This window comes from Ochotona curzoniae, unplaced genomic scaffold (assembly GCF_017591425.1).
Source record: "Ochotona curzoniae isolate NIBS_2020 unplaced genomic scaffold, NIBS_Ocur_1.0 contig_2688, whole genome shotgun sequence".
Classification (NCBI taxonomy): Eukaryota; Metazoa; Chordata; class Mammalia; order Lagomorpha; family Ochotonidae; genus Ochotona; species Ochotona curzoniae.
In genome coordinates, this window is record NW_024465553.1 from 16,548,788 (window position 1) to 16,568,509 (window position 19,722).

At 47.3% G+C, this 19,722-nt stretch overlaps 1 protein-coding gene across 1 annotated transcript in view; it reads right to left on the reverse strand.

Annotated features, from left to right (window-relative positions):
* Nucleotides 1–19,722, reverse strand: part of FLVCR2 (FLVCR heme transporter 2) — a 57,067-nt gene that overhangs the window by 3,227 nt on the left and 34,118 nt on the right. The window contains exons 4-9 of the mRNA XM_040975263.1: nucleotides 10,030–10,097; nucleotides 9,035–9,138; nucleotides 4,001–4,111; nucleotides 2,952–3,057; nucleotides 2,719–2,830; nucleotides 2,079–2,134 (exon numbers count right to left, since the gene is read on the reverse strand). Of these exons, the coding sequence (XP_040831197.1) occupies nucleotides 2,079–2,134; nucleotides 2,719–2,830; nucleotides 2,952–3,057; nucleotides 4,001–4,111; nucleotides 9,035–9,138; nucleotides 10,030–10,097 (557 nt within the window). The remainder of the gene's footprint in view (nucleotides 1–2,078; nucleotides 2,135–2,718; nucleotides 2,831–2,951; nucleotides 3,058–4,000; nucleotides 4,112–9,034; nucleotides 9,139–10,029; nucleotides 10,098–19,722) is intronic.

The following is a 19,722-nucleotide window of genomic DNA, read 5'->3' on the forward strand; positions in this document are numbered from 1 at the left end:
AACTCCAACCTTGACTAGCGCACAAGCATCTGGCTACAGGTGTGATAAAAGCTTACCAGAAAATGTTAAGCAAGATATAACTATGTAGATAAGAGGTTGTGGTAGAATGTAACGGGGTAAAAAGTGGCCAAGCTATATTTAGTCAACAGTGCAGCTGTCAACTGATGACTAAATAAAGAAAATGTGGGATTTATTTAGACACAATGGAATAGTGGCCATACAAAGACTGAAATATCAAGACTCTTTAAAAATGGACATAATTGGAGATTGCTATGCTAAGTGAAATAAGCTACAACACTTTTGGTGGCATTACTATAGAGACTGTAGAGAAAGCAATGTAGAGGGAAGTATAGAAAATGAAATATACACAAGCTAATACAACACTAGAAACTGGACTAAAATGCTATTAGGTCATCTTTGGGATGCAACACTAGATGATTCCTATTCCCTCCTAGTTTGCCCAAATTTGCCAAGATAAACACAGATCATAAAGTAAGCACACTTCAGAATCTCACGTCACTTGACACATCACATTCCAAATTAAAACCTTCTCACCAGAAATCTATCCTGCTGCACAACAGATAACTTTCCCTGGGCTGACTATATCTACACATTGACCCAAGGGTAGCACATCAGCACGGGTCCCTCACTCAGCACAGGTGTGAGCCTGGGTTGTCACAGAGGTCTATAGGGAGCGCCATTTCTGCCTGGAGGCTTTCCCTGGCTCCCCAGCCAATCCCTTGTTCCAGGCCCCTGCTTCCACATGCTACTTGCTGCTGCCTGCTATGGCACGGGACCACAATCGTAAGGAACTGTAAGTGATCATCTGTCAGCACAGAAATGCCAAAGATCTGACCTGCAGAAAACCATTTCAGCATTAGATCAGCCAGGATTTTTAAAATGATAAACACTCAATCGTGGCACCTCGCACGATACTATAAACTCTTGGCAGGAGTGCGTGCCAAGTAGCATGTGCAAGTCTTAGAATTGAGTCTTTCCTCAAGGAAACGCCATACACTCAAGAACAGGCACTAAGATTCAGCTTCCAACATGTTCACCATGCAGTGTTGTCTATAACAACTCAGAACCATACTAACATCCACTGATGAGACTATCTATGGTTTGTCTAAATACCAGGACACCCGAACCATTAAAAGTGTGTTGTCAGTGAACAGTTGACTAATAACATAGCCGCAATAAGAAGACAAAATAGACTGCATTTTTGCCTGAAAAAAGGAAAACATACACATTTGGATACAGATTACAAAACATAAATGCTAGAAATTAAAAGCATCTCATCTAGATAATGGAATTACAGGTTGATTTTTAAATTTTTGTATGCTGTGTTTTGCTTTTTAGTTTTCCTACAAAGAATATGTATTATTTACATAACATGTTTGCTACCTTTGTTTTTTTTTTAAAGGAACACCCATTTACTCTTTATCTTTTTGAGATTTCTTTCATCCTTGCTCAGATGGATGTCTATTATTTTTGTTCAAGTGGTTCTTTACTCATCAGAACAGATGAGAAGTACTTTTCTAGTCTAGATCATTCTTCTGGCCTGTTCCTCTTTTACCACCACCAGTTCCTGCTTTGTGAGTCCTACTAGCAATCTGCTGGTTCCACCCTGAGGCCCCACCTAAGGAGTTGTCAAGTGCTAGGACAGTCACTGTCTTATGGCTACCACTGCCGTGATTTCCTCCTCTCTTCCCTCCACAGCCACTGGCCCCAGGCTGACAGCAGTGGCACCAGAGCCACACAGCTTGGCTTCAGACTCAAGGGGCAGACATGGCCTAGCAGATTATGACAGCAGTCACATGCTCTGCAACCACAGCAGAGGAGTCCTGAGGAGGACAGGAAACAGGGGAAGAGCTTGAGCAAGTGTAGCAGAGAAGCAGTGCAGGGACCCCGAGGAAAGCCTCTTCATGGACGCTGTATTTTTAAGAAGTGAGTGGTCTCAGAGCTTCCACGAAACCAGCCCCTCTGGGAGCCTTTCCTGGCCCCATCTCTGCTGTCACAATGCTCAACAAAGGCCCAGAACCCGGAATTCAACCCTGCCAAAGTTCCAGTATACTCACTGTCTCGGGGGTTTCCTTGTTGGCCTTCTGCCTCCGGAGATCCGCTCTTATGAATGCTGTGATGCAGAAAGAAGAGTGGCAAAAGCATAAGTCATCAAGCACATCAATGGTCAGTTTCATCCAAGAGAGGCAGCTTTCATTTGCCTATAGATCACAGATATCCCTAACCAGCTTCACATTTCAAAGGCAGCTAGGGCACTATCAACTAACTCAAATAAGACCAGGAATCACTGATGTGCCCGGGAAGCAGAGGTCTGTAATGACACTGGCCCTCACAGATGGGTCACCTGTGGTTATCAGGGAATATGTGAATGGGACTCTGATCATCACAGCAATTCTCATGGGACAGATTAGGAAACAGAGGTTCCCAGAGGTTGATCCACTTGTGCAAGGTCAATGGCCACAGAAGGTCAGTGTCACAGGCTGGGATTCAACCACAGGTCTCCTGCATCTAAAACTCACGCCCCTTTTCTCAAAACACATCACCACTTCCCAAAGAGATGGCCTCACACACCCTCCCAAACGTTCTCCTATGTGTGGACTTCCCATCTGTCTGATGAATCTACACACACGGTCCCAAATGACCAACAGCCTCGCCCGTGAAGTCTGTGCCTCATCATATGCTTAAGCCCCAACTCACCAGTGATGACAGCACCAAGGGTAAGAAATACACAAAGGAAGATGTTTCCAGGCATGGTTCCAAAGTTGTCAATAATCTGGCCTTGGGAGATAGTGAAGATGATCCCAAACACCTGGAGAAGGCCAAAGGAAGACTGGAAACAAGGGTCCTGGCAGCCAAACCACGGAGGACGGAGCACCATCATGCAAAGGCAACCCAACCAGGCAGCGAGCAAGGCACCGTGAGGGCAGTACCTGAGCTGACACGTTGAGGAGGCCAGACGACATGCCTTCCGACTCTGGGTACGTGAGCTCCACAGCAAACTCAAATCCCAGAGGCAGATAGCCCGTCATGAAGAAGCTAGGGTTCAGAGCAGACACACAAGGTGACAAATGTGTTCCTGAGCCAACAAGGAGGGGGACCCCACCCCCTGCCATACAACTCTTCTTTGGGCTTGTTTTGTTTTGTTTTTGTCTTTCCATCAGCCCCTAGACACTCCAATCTGGTTATGCCCCAGGTGAGCCAAGGGAAGAGAGATTCCTGCAGACCCGGAAGAGGCTCCCCTGTGGGTCTTGTGCTCAGGCAGCCATTAGGGTCTCTTGTGTCTGCATCCAACCATCAAGGACAGTGTCAGCATCTACAGAAGGAGCAAGGATGCAAGGATGCCTATTCTGTTTTACTCTGCACTGGCTGACTCTGCCCTGAGTCCAGGGGCCCTGGGCCAGGAATGGAACACCCCTGGTACTGAACACCCTCTCCATGGCTCTCTGGGAGCTGGCTGGCAGGAAGAACTTCAAGTCCTATCTCCCTCCAGAGAGTAGCCAGCTGAGAAGCGCAGGTCAAGGTCATTCTTTCTTTCTCTCCTCTCTTTCATACACACACACACACACACACACACACACACACACACACACAGGTTCAGCAACAATCAGTGAGCACTTCAGGTCTAACAGATAGTCAGCACTGAAACTGAGACCTGAACCCAGAGTTTCTGATTCTAAGCTCTGAGCATTTTTTTTTTTTTTTAGTTACCACCTTGTCTCAGGCAGGACTAAAAGAGACTGAGGGTTTCCTATCCCCTGGAAGGGCACACTCCAAGCTCCACTCCGTCCCGACAGCACAGCCAGGCTGCCTTCTGTGGGAAGCGCTGGGAAGACTCACGAGTCCCTGGGAGCCATTGCTACATCTCCTGAAGTCCATGAGAAGAGTGGAAAAGGGCTCCCCGCTACAGCCTGGAAAACCGGCAGCCCCAAGAGCTGTGAGATGGCATTTTTCACTTAAACATGTCAGAAGAGAAACTCACCCCAGGGTGCCAGCAGTGATGAACACGACCCACAGGCGTCCCAGGTTCAAGGTCAGCGTATACACCACCATGCCCACCAGTGTCATAACATATACTACCAGGGTTGTCTCCCTATGGGTAGAGGCAGAGAATTTAACACTTCTGACCTGAGCAGGATCAATCATTCATTCCATAAATACGTATTGGTACCCACCGTCAGTTAAGCTCTCTGTGAGGCTGGGATACCTGCTGTCACAGACTTCACTGCCCATGAGGGTGACAGACACTGGACTGATGATCACACGTGGGTTTTCAAGGATGTTATGAGCAGTGCTACAAAAGGTGACCCTAGGTGTGAAGCCCTGTTCTCTCCCTGGAGAACCTGCTCCACAGCATCAAATCCTTGTCATGTCCTTTCCATAGGTAACAAGGGCACAGCCCTTTCCTTCTCTTCCCTGCCAATGAGAAGAAAAGAGGAGAGGGCCCAGAGCAGTAGCCTAGCAACTAAAACCCTTGCTTTGCATGCACCGGGATCCAATATGGGCATGGGTTCTAATCACGGCAGCCTCACTTCCCATCCAGCTCTCTGCTTGTGGCCTGGGAAAGCAGTGGAGGATGGCCTAATACCCTGGAACCCTGCGCCTGTGTGGAGAGACCAGGAGGAGGCTCCGGGCTTCTGGCTACGGATCGGATCAGCTCCAGCGATTGCAGTCACTTGGGGAGTGAATCATCAGACAGAAGATCATCCACTCTGTCTCTCCTCCTCTCTGCATATCTGACTTTCCGGTAAAAATAAAATAAGTCTTTTTTTAAAAAATGGAGAATAAAAAAGAGGACAATCATGGGCCACACACTCAGGTGGCAGTGATATCCGAGACTGTCCCAGAAGTGACCCAATTGTGCTTGTTTGCTTTGTCCCAAGACCCATTAGCAATGCTGGGCAGTGACCTAATGTTCAGATACTGTGATCTGTGAGTTCTTACTGTTGCTTTCTGCACAGGTGCAACTATTCCTGCACAGTTTATTCCTAAACAACTCTGTCCAGATGCTAGAACGAGGAGAGGGAGCTGGTATTGTGGTGCAGTAGATGACACTGCTGCTTGAAATAACAGCACCTCAAAATACCAGCTTGAGTCCCAGTAGCTCCACTTCTGGCCCAGTTTCCTGCTAATGCTCCTAGGAAGGCAATGGATGATGGCTCAAGTAAACTTGGAACCAGGTGGAGTTGCTGGCTCCTGCCTTAAGCTTTGCTCAGTCTTGGCTATTGCAGCCAGTTTGGGAGTGGACACTGGATGGGAAATTTGTCTGTCCCTCTCTCTTAACCACTCAAATAAATATTATTGTTTTTATTTTTAATGTTTTATTTGATATTGGAAAGACAAATTTAAGGAGAGACAGAGAGAAAGATTTTTCACCCACTGGTTCATTCCCAAGATTGGCCAGAGCTGAGCTGATCCGAAGCCAAGAGCCAGGAGCTTCTTCCGGGTCTCCCATGTGGGTGCAGGATCCCAAGGTTTTGGGGCCATCATCTGCCGCTTTCCCAGGCTACAAGCAGGGAATTGGATGCAAGGCAGAGCAGCCGGGATTAGAACTGGTGCCCATATGGAATGTTGTGCTTGGAGGTTCAGAATTAGCCAGTTGAGCCAATGTGCTGGCTGCATAAATATTCCTTTTATAAAAACCTGTTTATAAAAAGGCTAAAGAACTAGCCTTGAACTAAGGGCCTGGCTGCAAAGCCAACATGAGAAATCCACACCCTCTGTTTCCATTCCTTATGTCGGTCCCCTCGAAAGCACTGCCAGCCAGCCCCAGGTTCTGTCTGCTGCTCAGCCCACCGTGAACCTCCACACATTCTCCTCCCTAACGTGCCCACTGTGACCTTGACTCCTGCCCTCAAAACTAAAGTACACTCAGTACTTTTTTTTTAATTGGTGCTTCCATCTGCACCACTGAGAGCAGGGCCCAGGCACTGCACCAACTTCAGCATGCCAGGCTAAGAACCTTCACACATCTTCCCTACAGCCAAAAACACAGTGAGGCTCCCACAGGCCACACTATGCTGACATCAAGCTAATACCCACATGGCTGGGTGCCAGATTCCACGAAATGCTTTACATTCGTGTAATGTTTCAACTCAACCCTTATAAAAACCTAGCAAGAAAGAGATGGCTTTCCCTATTTTGCACAGTGAAGAAACTGAAACCCAGGAGGTCAGTTAAGTTCCTTATCCAAAAACTCTAAATAAGTGCAGAGCCAGGATTCGAACCCAGGGCTGAAACTGAAACCTGTGCTTCTGCTACTTCTCTACATGGGAATGATGTAGAATGCAGTTACCTATAGAGAAAAACTCGGGCCTACAGCTTCTGCAGAACACACTTCTAAGCTGCTGCTATAAAGCAACTGCCCAGGTTGGGGAAGCTCTCCCCACCCTCGCTTCACCTGCTCCTCCCACTTCCCTCCCACCCACCTTACAGAAAGCAACCTTAGCACATGCCAGCTTTTCTCAAGTGGTCTCGTAAGGTCTCATAAGAACACTGAGTGTACTTGAGAGCCATATTTATTTTAGCTACAGCTTCTTCTTAAACCACTGACCAGTTGAGAAGAACTACTATTGTTCTAGTCAGAAATAAATGAGTCTCTCCACCCACTTTCCAGCCTCCAGAGCTGGACAAGCCAGGGTACCTTCAGGAGAATGGGCGTGGAAATGACAGAGTCACACAGTGCCGTCAGCCCACTGAGGGCTGTCCTTTCACAGCCTGGGCAGGAGAACAGAGAGAGGACTGTCCCGGGCCAACCACTGGAGCTAGACGTTAAGTGACACCAGGGACCGGTGGAAGCGTGCTCCCATTCCTTCCACGATGTTTTCTAAGGAATCAGCTAGCTGCCCACGGTCCAGTCTAGCCTGCATTCCAATCCCTCCCCTCCCCTCTCCTGCCATAAAGCCAGCACTGGCAGAGATGCTGCCATTTGCTGCACTGGGGTGGGCAGTCTTGATAGCCCTTGTGTCAGCCCTGAAGCATGCAGCTTACAGCAGAGATGGCAGCCAGCTCTGCCAGCGGTCATGAAGCCGAGCCAGGCTCCTGGCATGTGAGCCAGGCAGCCACGTCCCTAGGCATGGCCTCAATCGACCTTTGACGAGAGTGGCCACGGCGAGACCTGGCTGAGCACAGCCTCACAGAAGCGTGTTTGTGCAACACAGAACAGGTCTGCCACTGTGTCGCCTACAGACACTGGGAACCTTGCAGGCTGGACAAAGCAGCCCAGAAGGCAGCCTTGCCCCAGGCGCGGGACAACCCTGGCAGCTGCCCCCAGGGCCAGCACGCACTGAGCACCCAATACACTGGACAGCTCCAGCTGTCCCCAGGGTACTGCCACCAAGGCTGCCTATGGCTGTTTATAAAAAAAGAAAAAAGAAAAAAAAAGTTACCAGGACCAATGTGGTAGCCCAGTGGCTAAAGTCCTCGCCTTCAAAGCACCAAGATCACCTTGCACTACTTTCCCCAGGCCATTAGCACAGGACAGGATTGGAAGTGGAGAGCCAGATCCTCCTGTATGGGGTTCCAGCATGGCCACAATGACATAGGTGCTACGTAGCCAAAAAGCTCACTTCTTACACAGGCAGATTTTGCTAGAGAATTATGCAGTAGGCCCAGGAGTCTGGGTTTTTTAGTATATGTGCTGCCGAAGTGAGCACAGGAGTCCAGGTTTTTAATCAGCATCCTGGATTAGCTGATTTACACTAAAAGCTTTTTTTTTTTTTTCCCGAAAGCACTTTTTTTCTTTTTTCCTTCATTATCTTTTTTTTTCCTTTTTTTTTTTGAGAGGGAACAGTGAGACAGAGATCTCCCACCCACTAACTCACTCCCCAAATGCCTACAACAGCTACTTGGTCCAGGCCAAAATCCTGAGCCAGGAACTCAAGTTGGGCAGTAAGAACTTCAGCACTTAAGCTGTGCGTTTTGCTTTCCAGGAGACTCAGCAGCAGAAAGCAGGAATCAGAAACCTGGCCCAGGACCAAACCCAGCACTCTGGTATAGGAATGCAGTCCTAAGCACTACACCCAGCACTTACTACATCAAGCACTTATCTCTGCTAAGATGGCTCTGGGCTCTCAGAAATGCATTGGTATTCAGGTCAGACGCCTATCACAAATCCTACCAATGAAATAAGACCAGGAACTATTTCATGAAAAGGGAGTTAAAAGAGAAATTTGTTTGGGTGCCAAACTTCTGATATCCAGGGATACCAAAGAGCCCTTCAAAACAATTGATCAGAGATGGGCATTGTAGTGCAACAGGTCAAGCGTCCACTTGCAACACTGGTGTCTCACGTGGGAGTGCCTATTAGAGTGGTTGTTACTCCACTTATCATTCAGCTCCCTGCTAATGCGTCTAGGAAGCAGCAGATGATGGCCTAACTGCTTGAGTTCCTGACATCCATGGAAGACACACAGATGGAGTTGTGGGCATTTGGGGAGATCAACAGATAACAGAAGATTTTTCTGTCTCTGTCTCTCCTCTCTTTCTGTCATTCTGCCTTTCACATAAATCAGATAGAACTTTGTGAAAACTGAATATTATCAAAAATATGCATCAGGTTCCATTTTTTTTCTTCACCAAAATCTTTTGGTTCCATTTTCTACAATCTCCCTAAAGTATCCACACACTCTGTGAACTGCAGCAAGCACACAGCACCTTCATTAACCCCATGGAGTCCCCAAGGAGCACAAGAGTTATGAAATCTCCTCCTCTCCTCCATCCTCCAAGGTTCCTCCAAGCTTTCTGGAGCTAAGACCTTTCTCACATCACCCCATCTCTCTTTTCTCACAGTTGCTTGAAAAAGGAGGCGGGGAAAGGACCATGCTCCACCTTTGTGTCCATTCTCTGTGTCTCTCTACAACCCCACAGGGCCAGCAGAGGTTCCCACACTTCATCAATGATGTGATCAACTGGGCTCAACAGAGACAACTCTGCCCACCATGTTCACCTTGCTAAGGAAGGTGTCATTTCAACACGTGACTCCCTGGTTTCCGGGCCCACAGAAAGAACCACTTACTTGTAGGTTTTGGACCGATCCAGCCAGATGCCTGAGATCATAGCCCCGAGCATTCCTGCGATGACGATGGTCAGGCCGATCCTTCCAGCATTCACCTCTTCCCCCTGGGATGCACAGCCACAAAGATCACCGAATGAGGGCATGAGACCTGGGACCCAGCACAGTCACCACTGGCCAAAGGGGCCAAGGCAGAGAAGGTAGGCTCCCTTGGCACCAATCTTTAGGAAGTGTCCATTCAGGACAGCCTGGATGGAGCCACCAGGGGGCAGAAAATCTCCAAGTAGGAGTTCTCCCAGTCATGTAGTCATACATATGAGCATGTGATCCTGGATTCTGCAGTGACCAGTGTAGGTGGAGTTTCAACCATGTCATCCTTAAACTGCTGTCTTACTCATCATTATTCCTACCTGATCAGTGGGGAAAACTGAAATATCTATGCCCAGTTAGTCCATTTTTAGGTTTAAGAGTTACCCTGAGGAACCTCAGAATCAAAGTCCCAACCATTGTTCATGGCTCATTGTTACTAAGAAACCGTGAGCTTGCAGGCCAAACGGCCTATGTGACCTTTAGGACTGATGTCATGAATCAAGGGCCAAATCCGGTTATCTTACATGTGGCTCCAAGTAATAAGTGGGTGGTTACCTTAATTGCTGGACCTGAGACGAGCCAGACCTGGGCTGTCCAACAGAGATAAGTAGAGAATGTGTGCTATCTCCCCACTCACCTTGCAGGCTATTGTGGGCTGCCTCTATAAAAATCCTGTGAATGTGCTGTTTGGGGCCGCACTCCAGTAAGGGGTGTTGGTCACACAGCTTGTCACACAGCCACCCCATCCTGCTGCTTAGCTGAGCCCCGCATCACCTGCCTCCAAATCCTACAAGCACACCACCACACCATGCTGCCCAGAGCTAGAGGGAACCAAGAGCTAAGGCTCCAGCTCCTGCTGAGACAGGGTTACAAATCACATTGCAGCAAAGCACAGAGAGCTCCCTTACCGGGTAGTGTATAATCACCATACGATTCAACAGTGTGGACAAGGCATAGAAAGCACCAGCATTCAGACCTGAGGGAGGCAGGGAGAAAGACAATGTTAGCCTGGGCCATCTCCTGGGGTCCCTCCTAACCTTCCCCAGCGGCTGCGGAGGTTAGCCACACAATATTGCCTGGGGTCTCTGTTTTTAACCTGCTCTGGACACACAGGATCTGGAAGGTACTCAGGTGACGCCCAGATCAGGATCAGCTATGCACCTGCCTTAGGGTTTGGCTAGAGGTACCGTACAGGGTCAGCAGGTTTAGAAGATATTCTCCTTTTCCTTCTGATAATCCTGTCCCATCTCCAGATTTCTCCAGAGCCCAGAAGTGACCCCTGAGGCTACTCCCTCGGCAGGCAGATCCTTCTCTGATTTAGTCACTCAACAGATTTCAAACAAAATCTATTGCGTGTAACTAGATGTCTTCAATAGCATTTAGTAAACTCTGTGACTTCATCAGTTCCTTCAACAAACACAGGAAGCATGCTAAGAACTTGTTGCAGCTAGCATCGTGGTATAGTAGGTTAAACCTCCCATATAGGCACTAGTTCAAGTACCAGGTACTCCACTTCCAATCCAGCTCTCTGATTATAGCATGGGAAAGCAGCAGAGGATAGCTCTGGTCTTTGGGTTCCTGCATCCACATAGGAGAGCAGAAAGAAGCTCCTGGCTCCTAGCTTCTGATCAGCTTAGCCCCAACCAATGCAGCAATTAGGGGAAGGAACCAGCAAATGAAGATCACTCTCTCTGCCACAATTTTCTCTGTAACTGCCTTTCAAATAAAAGTAAAATAAATATTTTTTCAAAAATGTAAAAAGGGCCCAGCATAGTAGCCTAGCAGCTAAAGTTCTTACCTTGCACGTCCAAGATCTCATATGGGCACCTGTTCTAATCCCAGCAGCCCCGCTTCCCATTCAGCTCCCTGTTTGTGGCCTGGAAAAGCAGTTGAGGCCCAAAGCCTTGGGACTCTGCACCCATGTGAGAGATCTGGAAGCGGTTCCGAGCTCCTGGCTTTGGATCGGCACAGCACCAGCCACTGCAGCCAACTGGGGAGTGAATCAACAGACAGAAAATCTTCCCCTCTGTCTCTCCTCCTCTTTGTATATCTGACATTCCAATAAAAAATAATAATAATAAAGCTTTAAAAAAAAGTAAAAGAAGAAGAAGAACTAATAGTTGTATTCCTGGAGAAAGAGATCATTTGTCCAAACCTATACAGTGAGTTAGTAGCTGAGACTAGAACTGACCCCGAAGGGAAAGGGCGTCCCGGCCTCCCTCACTTCAAGGAAAACGCAGAGAGTGGAGCAGCTCGTGTGCACACACCACACACTGGACGTTGCTCTAAGTCCCTTCTGGTCTTTAAAACCACCTGAGAAGGCAGGGACTTCGATCATCTTCACCTCAGAGGTGAAGAAAAGGTACCCAGAGTTAAGAAAACAAATCCAGGTCCTCCAGGAGTCTTCTCAGCTTGAGGTAGACACGAAGGCTGTGGTCAGCACACTTGACAATGGATGCACTTATGAGCATCTCGGGGAGGACCCAGTGCTTGTGAGCAGCGCAGCCTCCAGAACTGCTCTTCAGTGGAGCCAGCCCAACGAAGCCCTGGCCGCAGGGTGTTCACAAGCTGTCCTCTTCAAGCCTCAAGGTGTGAGGGAGGATATCCATGGCAACCTCCTTGGCTTAACTCCTCAGCAAAGTCACTCTCACTCAGGACCCACGCAAGAATCTGGTGTTGCCGTTAGGGATGGGTAAGTGAAAAGTGTTACTGTTTTCAGGAAAGCCCAAAGAATGGCTTCCCACAGAAATGAATGGGACTCTGTGTCTACTCTTAATCCCAATCAGCCATTTTTAGCATTCCCAAGGCTTCCCAAATGTAGTCAAAAGACTTCCTTTACCAGACTCCCAGGGGAATGAGCTACAAAATTCAGTGAAGATCAAATTACATGTAAGATGGGAAAGAACTTACTTTATGGCTCCTACAATCGCATGGCTATTAAATGATGGAACTTAATTTGAAGCCAGATCTTGTGGCTCCAAAGTCCTTAAGAATTTCTTCTCTTATTTATTATTATTATTTTATTTGAAAGGCAGATTTACAAAGAGAAAAAGAGGGGGAGAGAAAGAGAGAGAGAGCTTCCATACACTGGTTCACTCCCCAAGTGGCTATAGTGGCTAGAGCTAAGCTGATTCAAAGCCAGGAGCCAGGAGCTTCTTTCGGGTTTCCCATGCAGGTGCAGCCTTTGAGCTGTCCTCGACTGCTTTCCCAGGCCACAAGCAAGGAGCTGGATGGGAAGTGGATCAGCCAGGACACGAACCAGCACTCATAACAGATGTGGAGGCCTCAGGAAGCTGACTCCCAGAGTCCTTATCTTAATTTCACTACTTTGTATCTGTATAATACTGAGTCTGTAAATAAAGATTTCTGAGGACATGTCCCAGCCTCTCCCTGCAGATCCGTCCAAAGGTTCCCAACTGCTGAGCTCAATGCAGCCTACTAAGCAACCACAGGGCCACAAGGGCCAGCAAATCCAGAAGGGTCTCGGGTGTCGTGCCGGCCAGGCTAATGGCTGTGATGCCTTCAATGCCAACATTTCGCCCGGCAAGGATATTTGGTGAGCCTTCATCACATACACACACACACACAAACCCTTTGATACTCCATTCTGGAAATCAGAAGGTCTATAAGGGGAGGCATTCCCAAAAAGGGGCAAGGGTGTGGGAGTGTGAATGGGGAAGATAGCAAACAGCTCCCCTCATTTCTTCTGATCCCTCTCTTTGTCAGTCCCCTTGCACCAAGCAAGCTAGCCAACTTGACTGCAGATAGAACAGCTGCTCTCAGTTGGAAAGAATAAGGGCAAAAACCATAGCACACAGAGTGAAATGAGCCAGAAAAACCAAGAAGCAAGAAATGCCCCTGAAAAAGGCCAAGGGAAGTGGGTTCCGAGCAGGCTGAACCCCACAGGGAAAGCTGAGCACCTGCCGGGACTCAGTATTTGGTACTAGGTTGTGAAGTGTTCTCCGGGGGTGCGGGAGCATCTCCTTCCCACAAACACACTTTCCCAATCCCACCTTGGACCTGCTGCAGTTCAAACAGCCGTTGGGGCGTTGGCAACCCATGCTGGACAAAGTCATTTCAGCCTTCAAGTTGGAAGCTTTGGCTCTGCCAGACGTGTGTGGTTGACCAGGAGCCAGACAAGAGACTGAATTGGGTGGGCATTTTTTGTCTCTTGTTCTAGACTTACTAAGTAAAAACTGCCAAATATGGGACTCGAGAATCTATACTTCTGACATTTTTAGTTGGCCCATTAACATCATACAGATGTATAGGGTGCCATATAATGTTTTCATATAACGTTTTCATGTATTGTATAATGTTATTTTCAAGGGAAAGATACATATTCTCTCAAACAATGAACACTTTTTTATGTTGAAAGCATGCAACATTCTTTCTTCCAATCTCTTGATTTTTTTTTTTTGTTTGTTTGTTTTAAAGAGAAGCAGACAATTCATCATCATTTAGTATCACCCCATTATGTAACAGAGAGCCAGAGTTTCTTATCTAGAGACTTGGTAGAAATCTACATTTTAACAAAACAAAATTTTTAAAAAGCCTAGGAATTTCTTAAAATCCCTGTACTGTGGGAACCAGTGACCTCGGGAATCAAAGATCAAACATCATAGCCAGGCTCCCAGGCAGTAGGGTTAGTGTGGACACAATGGGAACACAGGAAGGGGCTTTGAGATCATGGGAATATTCCAGAACACAAGAAAGTTCCCAACTGTGTTGCAAGTCAGAATCTCCTGAGATGCTTGTAAAAAGCCAACCCCAAACTAGACTTTGCTTTTGTGTCTCCAGAAGAGAGGCACAAAAACCTACACACACACTTAGGGATTCCAGCCTCATCTCCAACCACACCTCTGGGCACTGGGTACTCAATTTCTCCTCTGTCTTCTAACATTCATAGCAAAACCAGGCGAGAGGACCAGTTTTGCCACAGCAATTCTTCCAGGAACCTCAAGATTATTTTTATTCATTTTTGAAGTTGGTTTATTATTATTATTATTATTATTATTACTAGTGTTATTATTATTATTAGAAAGAAAACAGAGAGAAAGGAGAGGCAGAGCTCTTCCATCTGGTGCTTCACTCCCGAAATGGCCACAAAAGCCAGGGCTGGGCCGGGTCACAATCGGAAGCCTGGGTCTCCCACATGAGTGACAGGGGCTCAAAGATGTACTGCTTCCCAGACACATTAGCAGAGAGCTGGATCAGAAATGGAGCACCAGGGATCTGAATAGGCTCTCATATGGGTTGCTTATCCTGCCCAGCCCATCAAGAATGATTTTGTCTATTTTTAATCTTTCTTTTTTTCAATGTGCAAAGAAAGATTTATTTAAGGGAAAATGAAAGAGAGGTCTCCTGCCAGAGTGACAGGAGGGTGCTTCAAGGGAGGAAAGATCAGAGAAAACTGTGGAAGTGGTACCTTTTAAACACCTTCTCTGGGAAGGGGACAAAGGGCAGAAGGAACAAAAGAAACTCATTTACAATGGGCAGCAATGTCTAGCACTTTGTTCAGAACAAAAAGGACGTCAACAGGGCATCAACTGTTGGCTTGCACCTCCCATTTTGATGATAAGCTGAAAACTCAGGCACTATCTCTTTGACAGTCAGACTACTTGGCCTAGATCTTCTGGGAACAAAAAGCAGGCAGATTCGACAACAAGAAGGTGCTTGGGATGCCCCGGGATGCATCGTGAATGGAGCTAGATGCCAGCACACTGGAGGATGGTGGCCAGAGGCAAGACTGGGAGGCAACAGGGAAAGGTTGTCTTGGAAGACTTTCTGAAAGAGGAGTCCTTTCTGTAGTTTAGCAGGTATACCGCACTGCAAAGGCATCTGAGGAAGCCTCGTGGTGGAAGTTAGGCCCAGAGATATGCAGAGAAAGCAGCCCAAACAAAGTCCTTTGTCCCAATCTCCCTCTAGTGCTGACCAACATCCCAGCCCTGCCTTTTCCCCACACAAGTGGACCCCTGCAATTTATGGCTCCAGCCAGCCCTAAGTCACCCTGGGGGAGGGTGTGGAGGGACCAGAGACAGGCAGCAGCTTCCAGTGCTATAACTGCAGGACCGTCAACTTCAGACCCAGTCCCAGCTCCTCCATCCCTCTGAGTTCACTGCCAGGCTTAGGGAAATGCTAAAACAAATAGGACTCCAGGTGAATTTGCATTGCAAATAAGCTAGTATTTTTTTTTTCACAAGGAATAAATATACCTCAAACATTGTGCAGGAAATGTTTATATGGAAGACGTATGTGTTGTTGCTCTGAAATTCACACTGAACTGGACAGCTTCTATTTTATCTTTCAACCCTCCCTGTAAAGTTGTGTGGCTAAGAAGCCTTGAGGAAGCAGGCAAGGATAGGAGCATGAACTTCCCCTTGTGTCCAGTACTAATCCCACACCAGGTCTTCAGATTGTTACCACAGTTCCTGATCCAGCAGCTCCATTGAGAGTGGCGGCTAATGATTCTTTCCTTGAATTCCGGTATCCCATATGGTCACCAGTTCTAATCCTGGTGGAGCCATGTCCCATCCAGCTCTGTAACTGTGGCCTGGGAAAGCAGTCGAGGACAACCCAAAGTCTTAGGACCCTTCACTCGTGTGGGAGACCTGGAAGAGACTCGTGGCTCCTGGCTTTGGATCGGCGCAGCACCAACCATTGTGGTCACTTGCGGAGTGAATCATTGGACAGAAGATCTTCCTCTCTGTCTCTCCTCCTCTCTGCATATCTAAATTTGCAATAAAAATAAATAAATCTTAAAAAAAAAAAAAAGAAAGTTACTTTGAATACAATAGCAATATGCTCAGTTACAGGAGAGTGACCCTCGACTTGTGGCAATCTAGTTCAGGCTCAAAACAGAATGTGGGGGCCCAACTAGGTAGCCTAGTGGCTAAAGCCATCATCTTGCACATGCCGGGATTCCATTTTGGGTGCTGGTTCATATCCCAGCAAGGGAGACCCTAAAGATGCTCCTGGCTTCTGGCTTTGGATCAGCTCAGCTCCACCCATAAAGAATTCTTAAAAGCAAAACAAACAAACAAACCAGAATGTTGGAAATGTTGCAAGTTTGTGAATGCAACAAAGCTTTCACTTCCATTCACGATTCTTCAGAGCTGACATCAAAGCAGATACCTTGCAGGCCTAGCATGGTAGCTCAGCAGTTAAAGTCCTTGCATTGAATGCGCTGCGATCCCATATGGGTGCTGGTTCTAACCCTGGCAGCTCCACTTCCCATCCAGCTTTCTGCTTGTGACCTGGGGAAGCAGTTGAGGACTGCCCAAAGCCTTGGCTCAACTCCAGCCATTGCAGCAACTTGGCAAGTGAATCATCAGATGGAAGATCTTTCGCTCTATCTCTCCTCCTCTCTCTGTATCTGACTTTGCAATAAAAATAAATAAATCTTAAACAAACAAAACAGATAAGCAAAACAAAATAAACAAGCAAAATTTTAAAATAAATAGATCTTAAGTAAACAAGAAAAGCAGATACCTCGTATGGCTTGTGAGTAAAGTCTAAACTCACAGGTCTGGCATTCAAAGCTCTTCCTGCATGTCCCTTACTAATGCCTCTGGTACGGCCAGCACACATACCCACAAAACGCTGTTGTTTGCTTGACTCCTACTCCATGTACTTTTTGTTTTATATTCTTTCTTTTTTAAAGATGTATTTATTTTTATTGCAAAGTCAGATACACACAGAGGAGGAGAGACAGAGAGGAAGATCTTCCATCTGATGATTCACTCCCCAAGTGACCACAACAGCTGGAACTGCAGCGATCCGAACCCAGGAGCCAGGAACCTCCTCCAGATTTCCCACATGGGTGCAGAATCCCAAGACTTTGGACCGTCCTTGACTGTTTTCCCAGGCCACAAGCAGGGAGCTGGATGGGAAGCAGGGTCACTTGGATTAGAACCGGTACCCATATGGGATCCCAGCATGTTCAAGGCGAGGTCTTTAGCCACTAGGCCACTGTGCCAGGCCCCTTAGCTCCATGTTCTTAAGTGCACATATAGTCTTCCAAAAGTTCATGGAAGACATGTATTATTCGGTGGGGGGGGAAGCACAATGCATCTCAGGCATTTTTGCACCCAAGCGTATCTTTTAATTCCATTTTCCCACAATTTTTTTTTTTTACATTCTGCCATAGTTTAGAATAAAATATAAATACTAAATAAAATATAAATATTACATGTACCACACAAAAACTCTGGATCATCTTAAAACTCTGAAAGCAATCTAGTTGTGAGGCTTGTAATAATTTTGGAGGATTTCAGAGCTTTGGTGAATTTAACAAGAGCTTCGAATAGTTTGCTTATTTTTTTGGAGCAAAGACTGCAGGAAAAAAAGCAAAGCAGAAATAGCTGGATTCTGTGTCATATACTGTCATCTTGAACTCTGCAAACCTTGGGTGTACAGAGGTCCAGATACCGGTATCCCCCAACCCCGGACATGGATGGCCCAAGACATTAGAACTACAGATCTTAGACGATACTAACCTATACCCAGGCATCTACTAACTGGTCAGGAAGACTGAACGTGAGGGGGGACATACTCCCTTAGATAGACCAAAAAGCAAACCGGGCAAGTGGGGGTAAGCAAAGAGCCCTGGCTCCATTTCCGGCAGGCTCCGTGTGCACCTGTGTGTGTGTATGCTGAGTCACGGTCAGCATTCCAGTAGTTGACAACCTGACCTTAGCCATTATTTCCTGTTTCGGCTGAACCTCAAGGTCAAGCAGAGGTGGGAGCTGAGGACTTTCTCCATCCGTCTTTCCTGAGCATAAGTTTTGCATATGCATGTCAGCTTCCAAATCCCAATGTTGTTTAACAGTGCTGTCGGCTATTGTCAACGAATGCCAGAGAAATAAGGCTTTTTTCACATGTTGAATAAGACATGAGGTGGGGGTGAAGGTGGTAAAATGGCTCAACTAGTTAATCCTTCACCACCAAGTGCCAGCATCCCCTATGGGGGCAGATTCATGTCATGGCTGCCCCACTTCCCGTACAGCTCAATCCCTGTGGACTGGGAAAGCAGTGGAGGTTGACCCAAAGCCTTGAGACTCTGCACCAGCATGGGGAACTTGGAGGAAGGTCCTGGCTCCTCACTTCAGATCAGCTCAGCTCCGGTTGGTGTGGCCATTTGGAGAATGAACAAGCAGATGGAGGATCTTTCTCTCTGTCTCTCCTCTCCGTAAATCTGCCTTCCTAATGCAAATAACTGAAAGGAATGAAAGGAGAGAGGGAAGGAGGGGTAGAAGGATAAAAAGAGAGAGAGAGAGAGGGAGAGAAATATGGATGGAACTAGTGTGGTGGCTCAACAGGCTAATCATATGCCTGCACATGCCAGGTTCATATTCTGGCTACTTCATTCCCTTCTAGCCCCCTGTTTGTGGCCTAGGAAGGCAGCAGAGGATGGCCTAAGTTCTGGGGCCCCTGCACTCATGTGGAAGCTCTGGAAGAGGTTCCTGGCCCTTGGCTTCAGAATGGCCCAACTCCAGTCATTGTAGCCCCTGGGACAGTGAGCCAGCGGATATAGGATCTCTCTCTTTCTGTCTCTTCTTCTCTCTGTAATATAAAATTACAATAAATCTTAAAAAGAAAAAAAAAAAAGACATGGGGCCTGGCGGCGTGGCCTAGTAGCTAGTCTTCGTCTTGAATGCACCAGGATCCCATATGGGCACCGGTTCTAATCCCGGCAGCTCCACTTCCCATCCAGCTCCCTGCCTGTGGCCAAGGAAAGCAGTCGAGGACGGCCCAAAGCTTTGGAACCCTGCACCAGTGTGGGAGACCCGGAAGAGGTTCCTGGTTCCCGGCTTCGGATCGGTGCAGCACCAGCCGTTGCACTCACTTGGGGAGTGACTCATCGGACGGAAGATTTTCCTCTCTGCCTCTCCTCCTCTCTGTATATCTGACTTTGTAATTAAAAAAAAAAATTAAAAACAAAAAAAAGACATGTCCTGGGAATGAGGCTTTTCCAGAGAGCTGCCAGATAAGTCACACGGTGGTCCTTCTTGGGGAGGGGGAGCTCCCACGTCACTTTGCTTCCTTCAATGGCTAGCAGGCACTCCTTTTCACAGCCAGCTTTGTGCAAGTCGGCTAGGTGTCCAGGCTACTGCAGAGCCTGGGGAAAAGGAGGCAGAACTAGGGCAAACTGAAAAACAGTCAAGGTAGGCACTGGGCAGAGCAGTGAAGGTGCAGTTTAGGATATCCTCATCCCTTATTGAAGTCCCTGGGTTGAGTCCCACCTAAGCTCCCGATCCAAGTTTCCTGCTAATGTGCATCCTGAAAGACATCGGGTGACGAATGGCTCAAGTTCTTGGATCTCTACCACCCATCTAGGAGTCTAGATGACTTTCCCAGCTCTTGGCTGCGGCATGACCCAGTCCCAGTGAACTGTAGTCATTTGGGAAATGAACCAGTGGATAGAATCTCTCTCTCTCTCTCTCCCTCTTTCTCTCTCTCTCTCTTTTTTTTTTTTATGTCTTTCAAATAAAATGAAAACACATAAGAAATGTTAAGCCATTGCTCCTACTGAAGACCTGTTTTTTTAAATCAATGTTGGTTTCAAGTCTTTGGCTGAGGGTCCTGAAAAAAGGGACCTT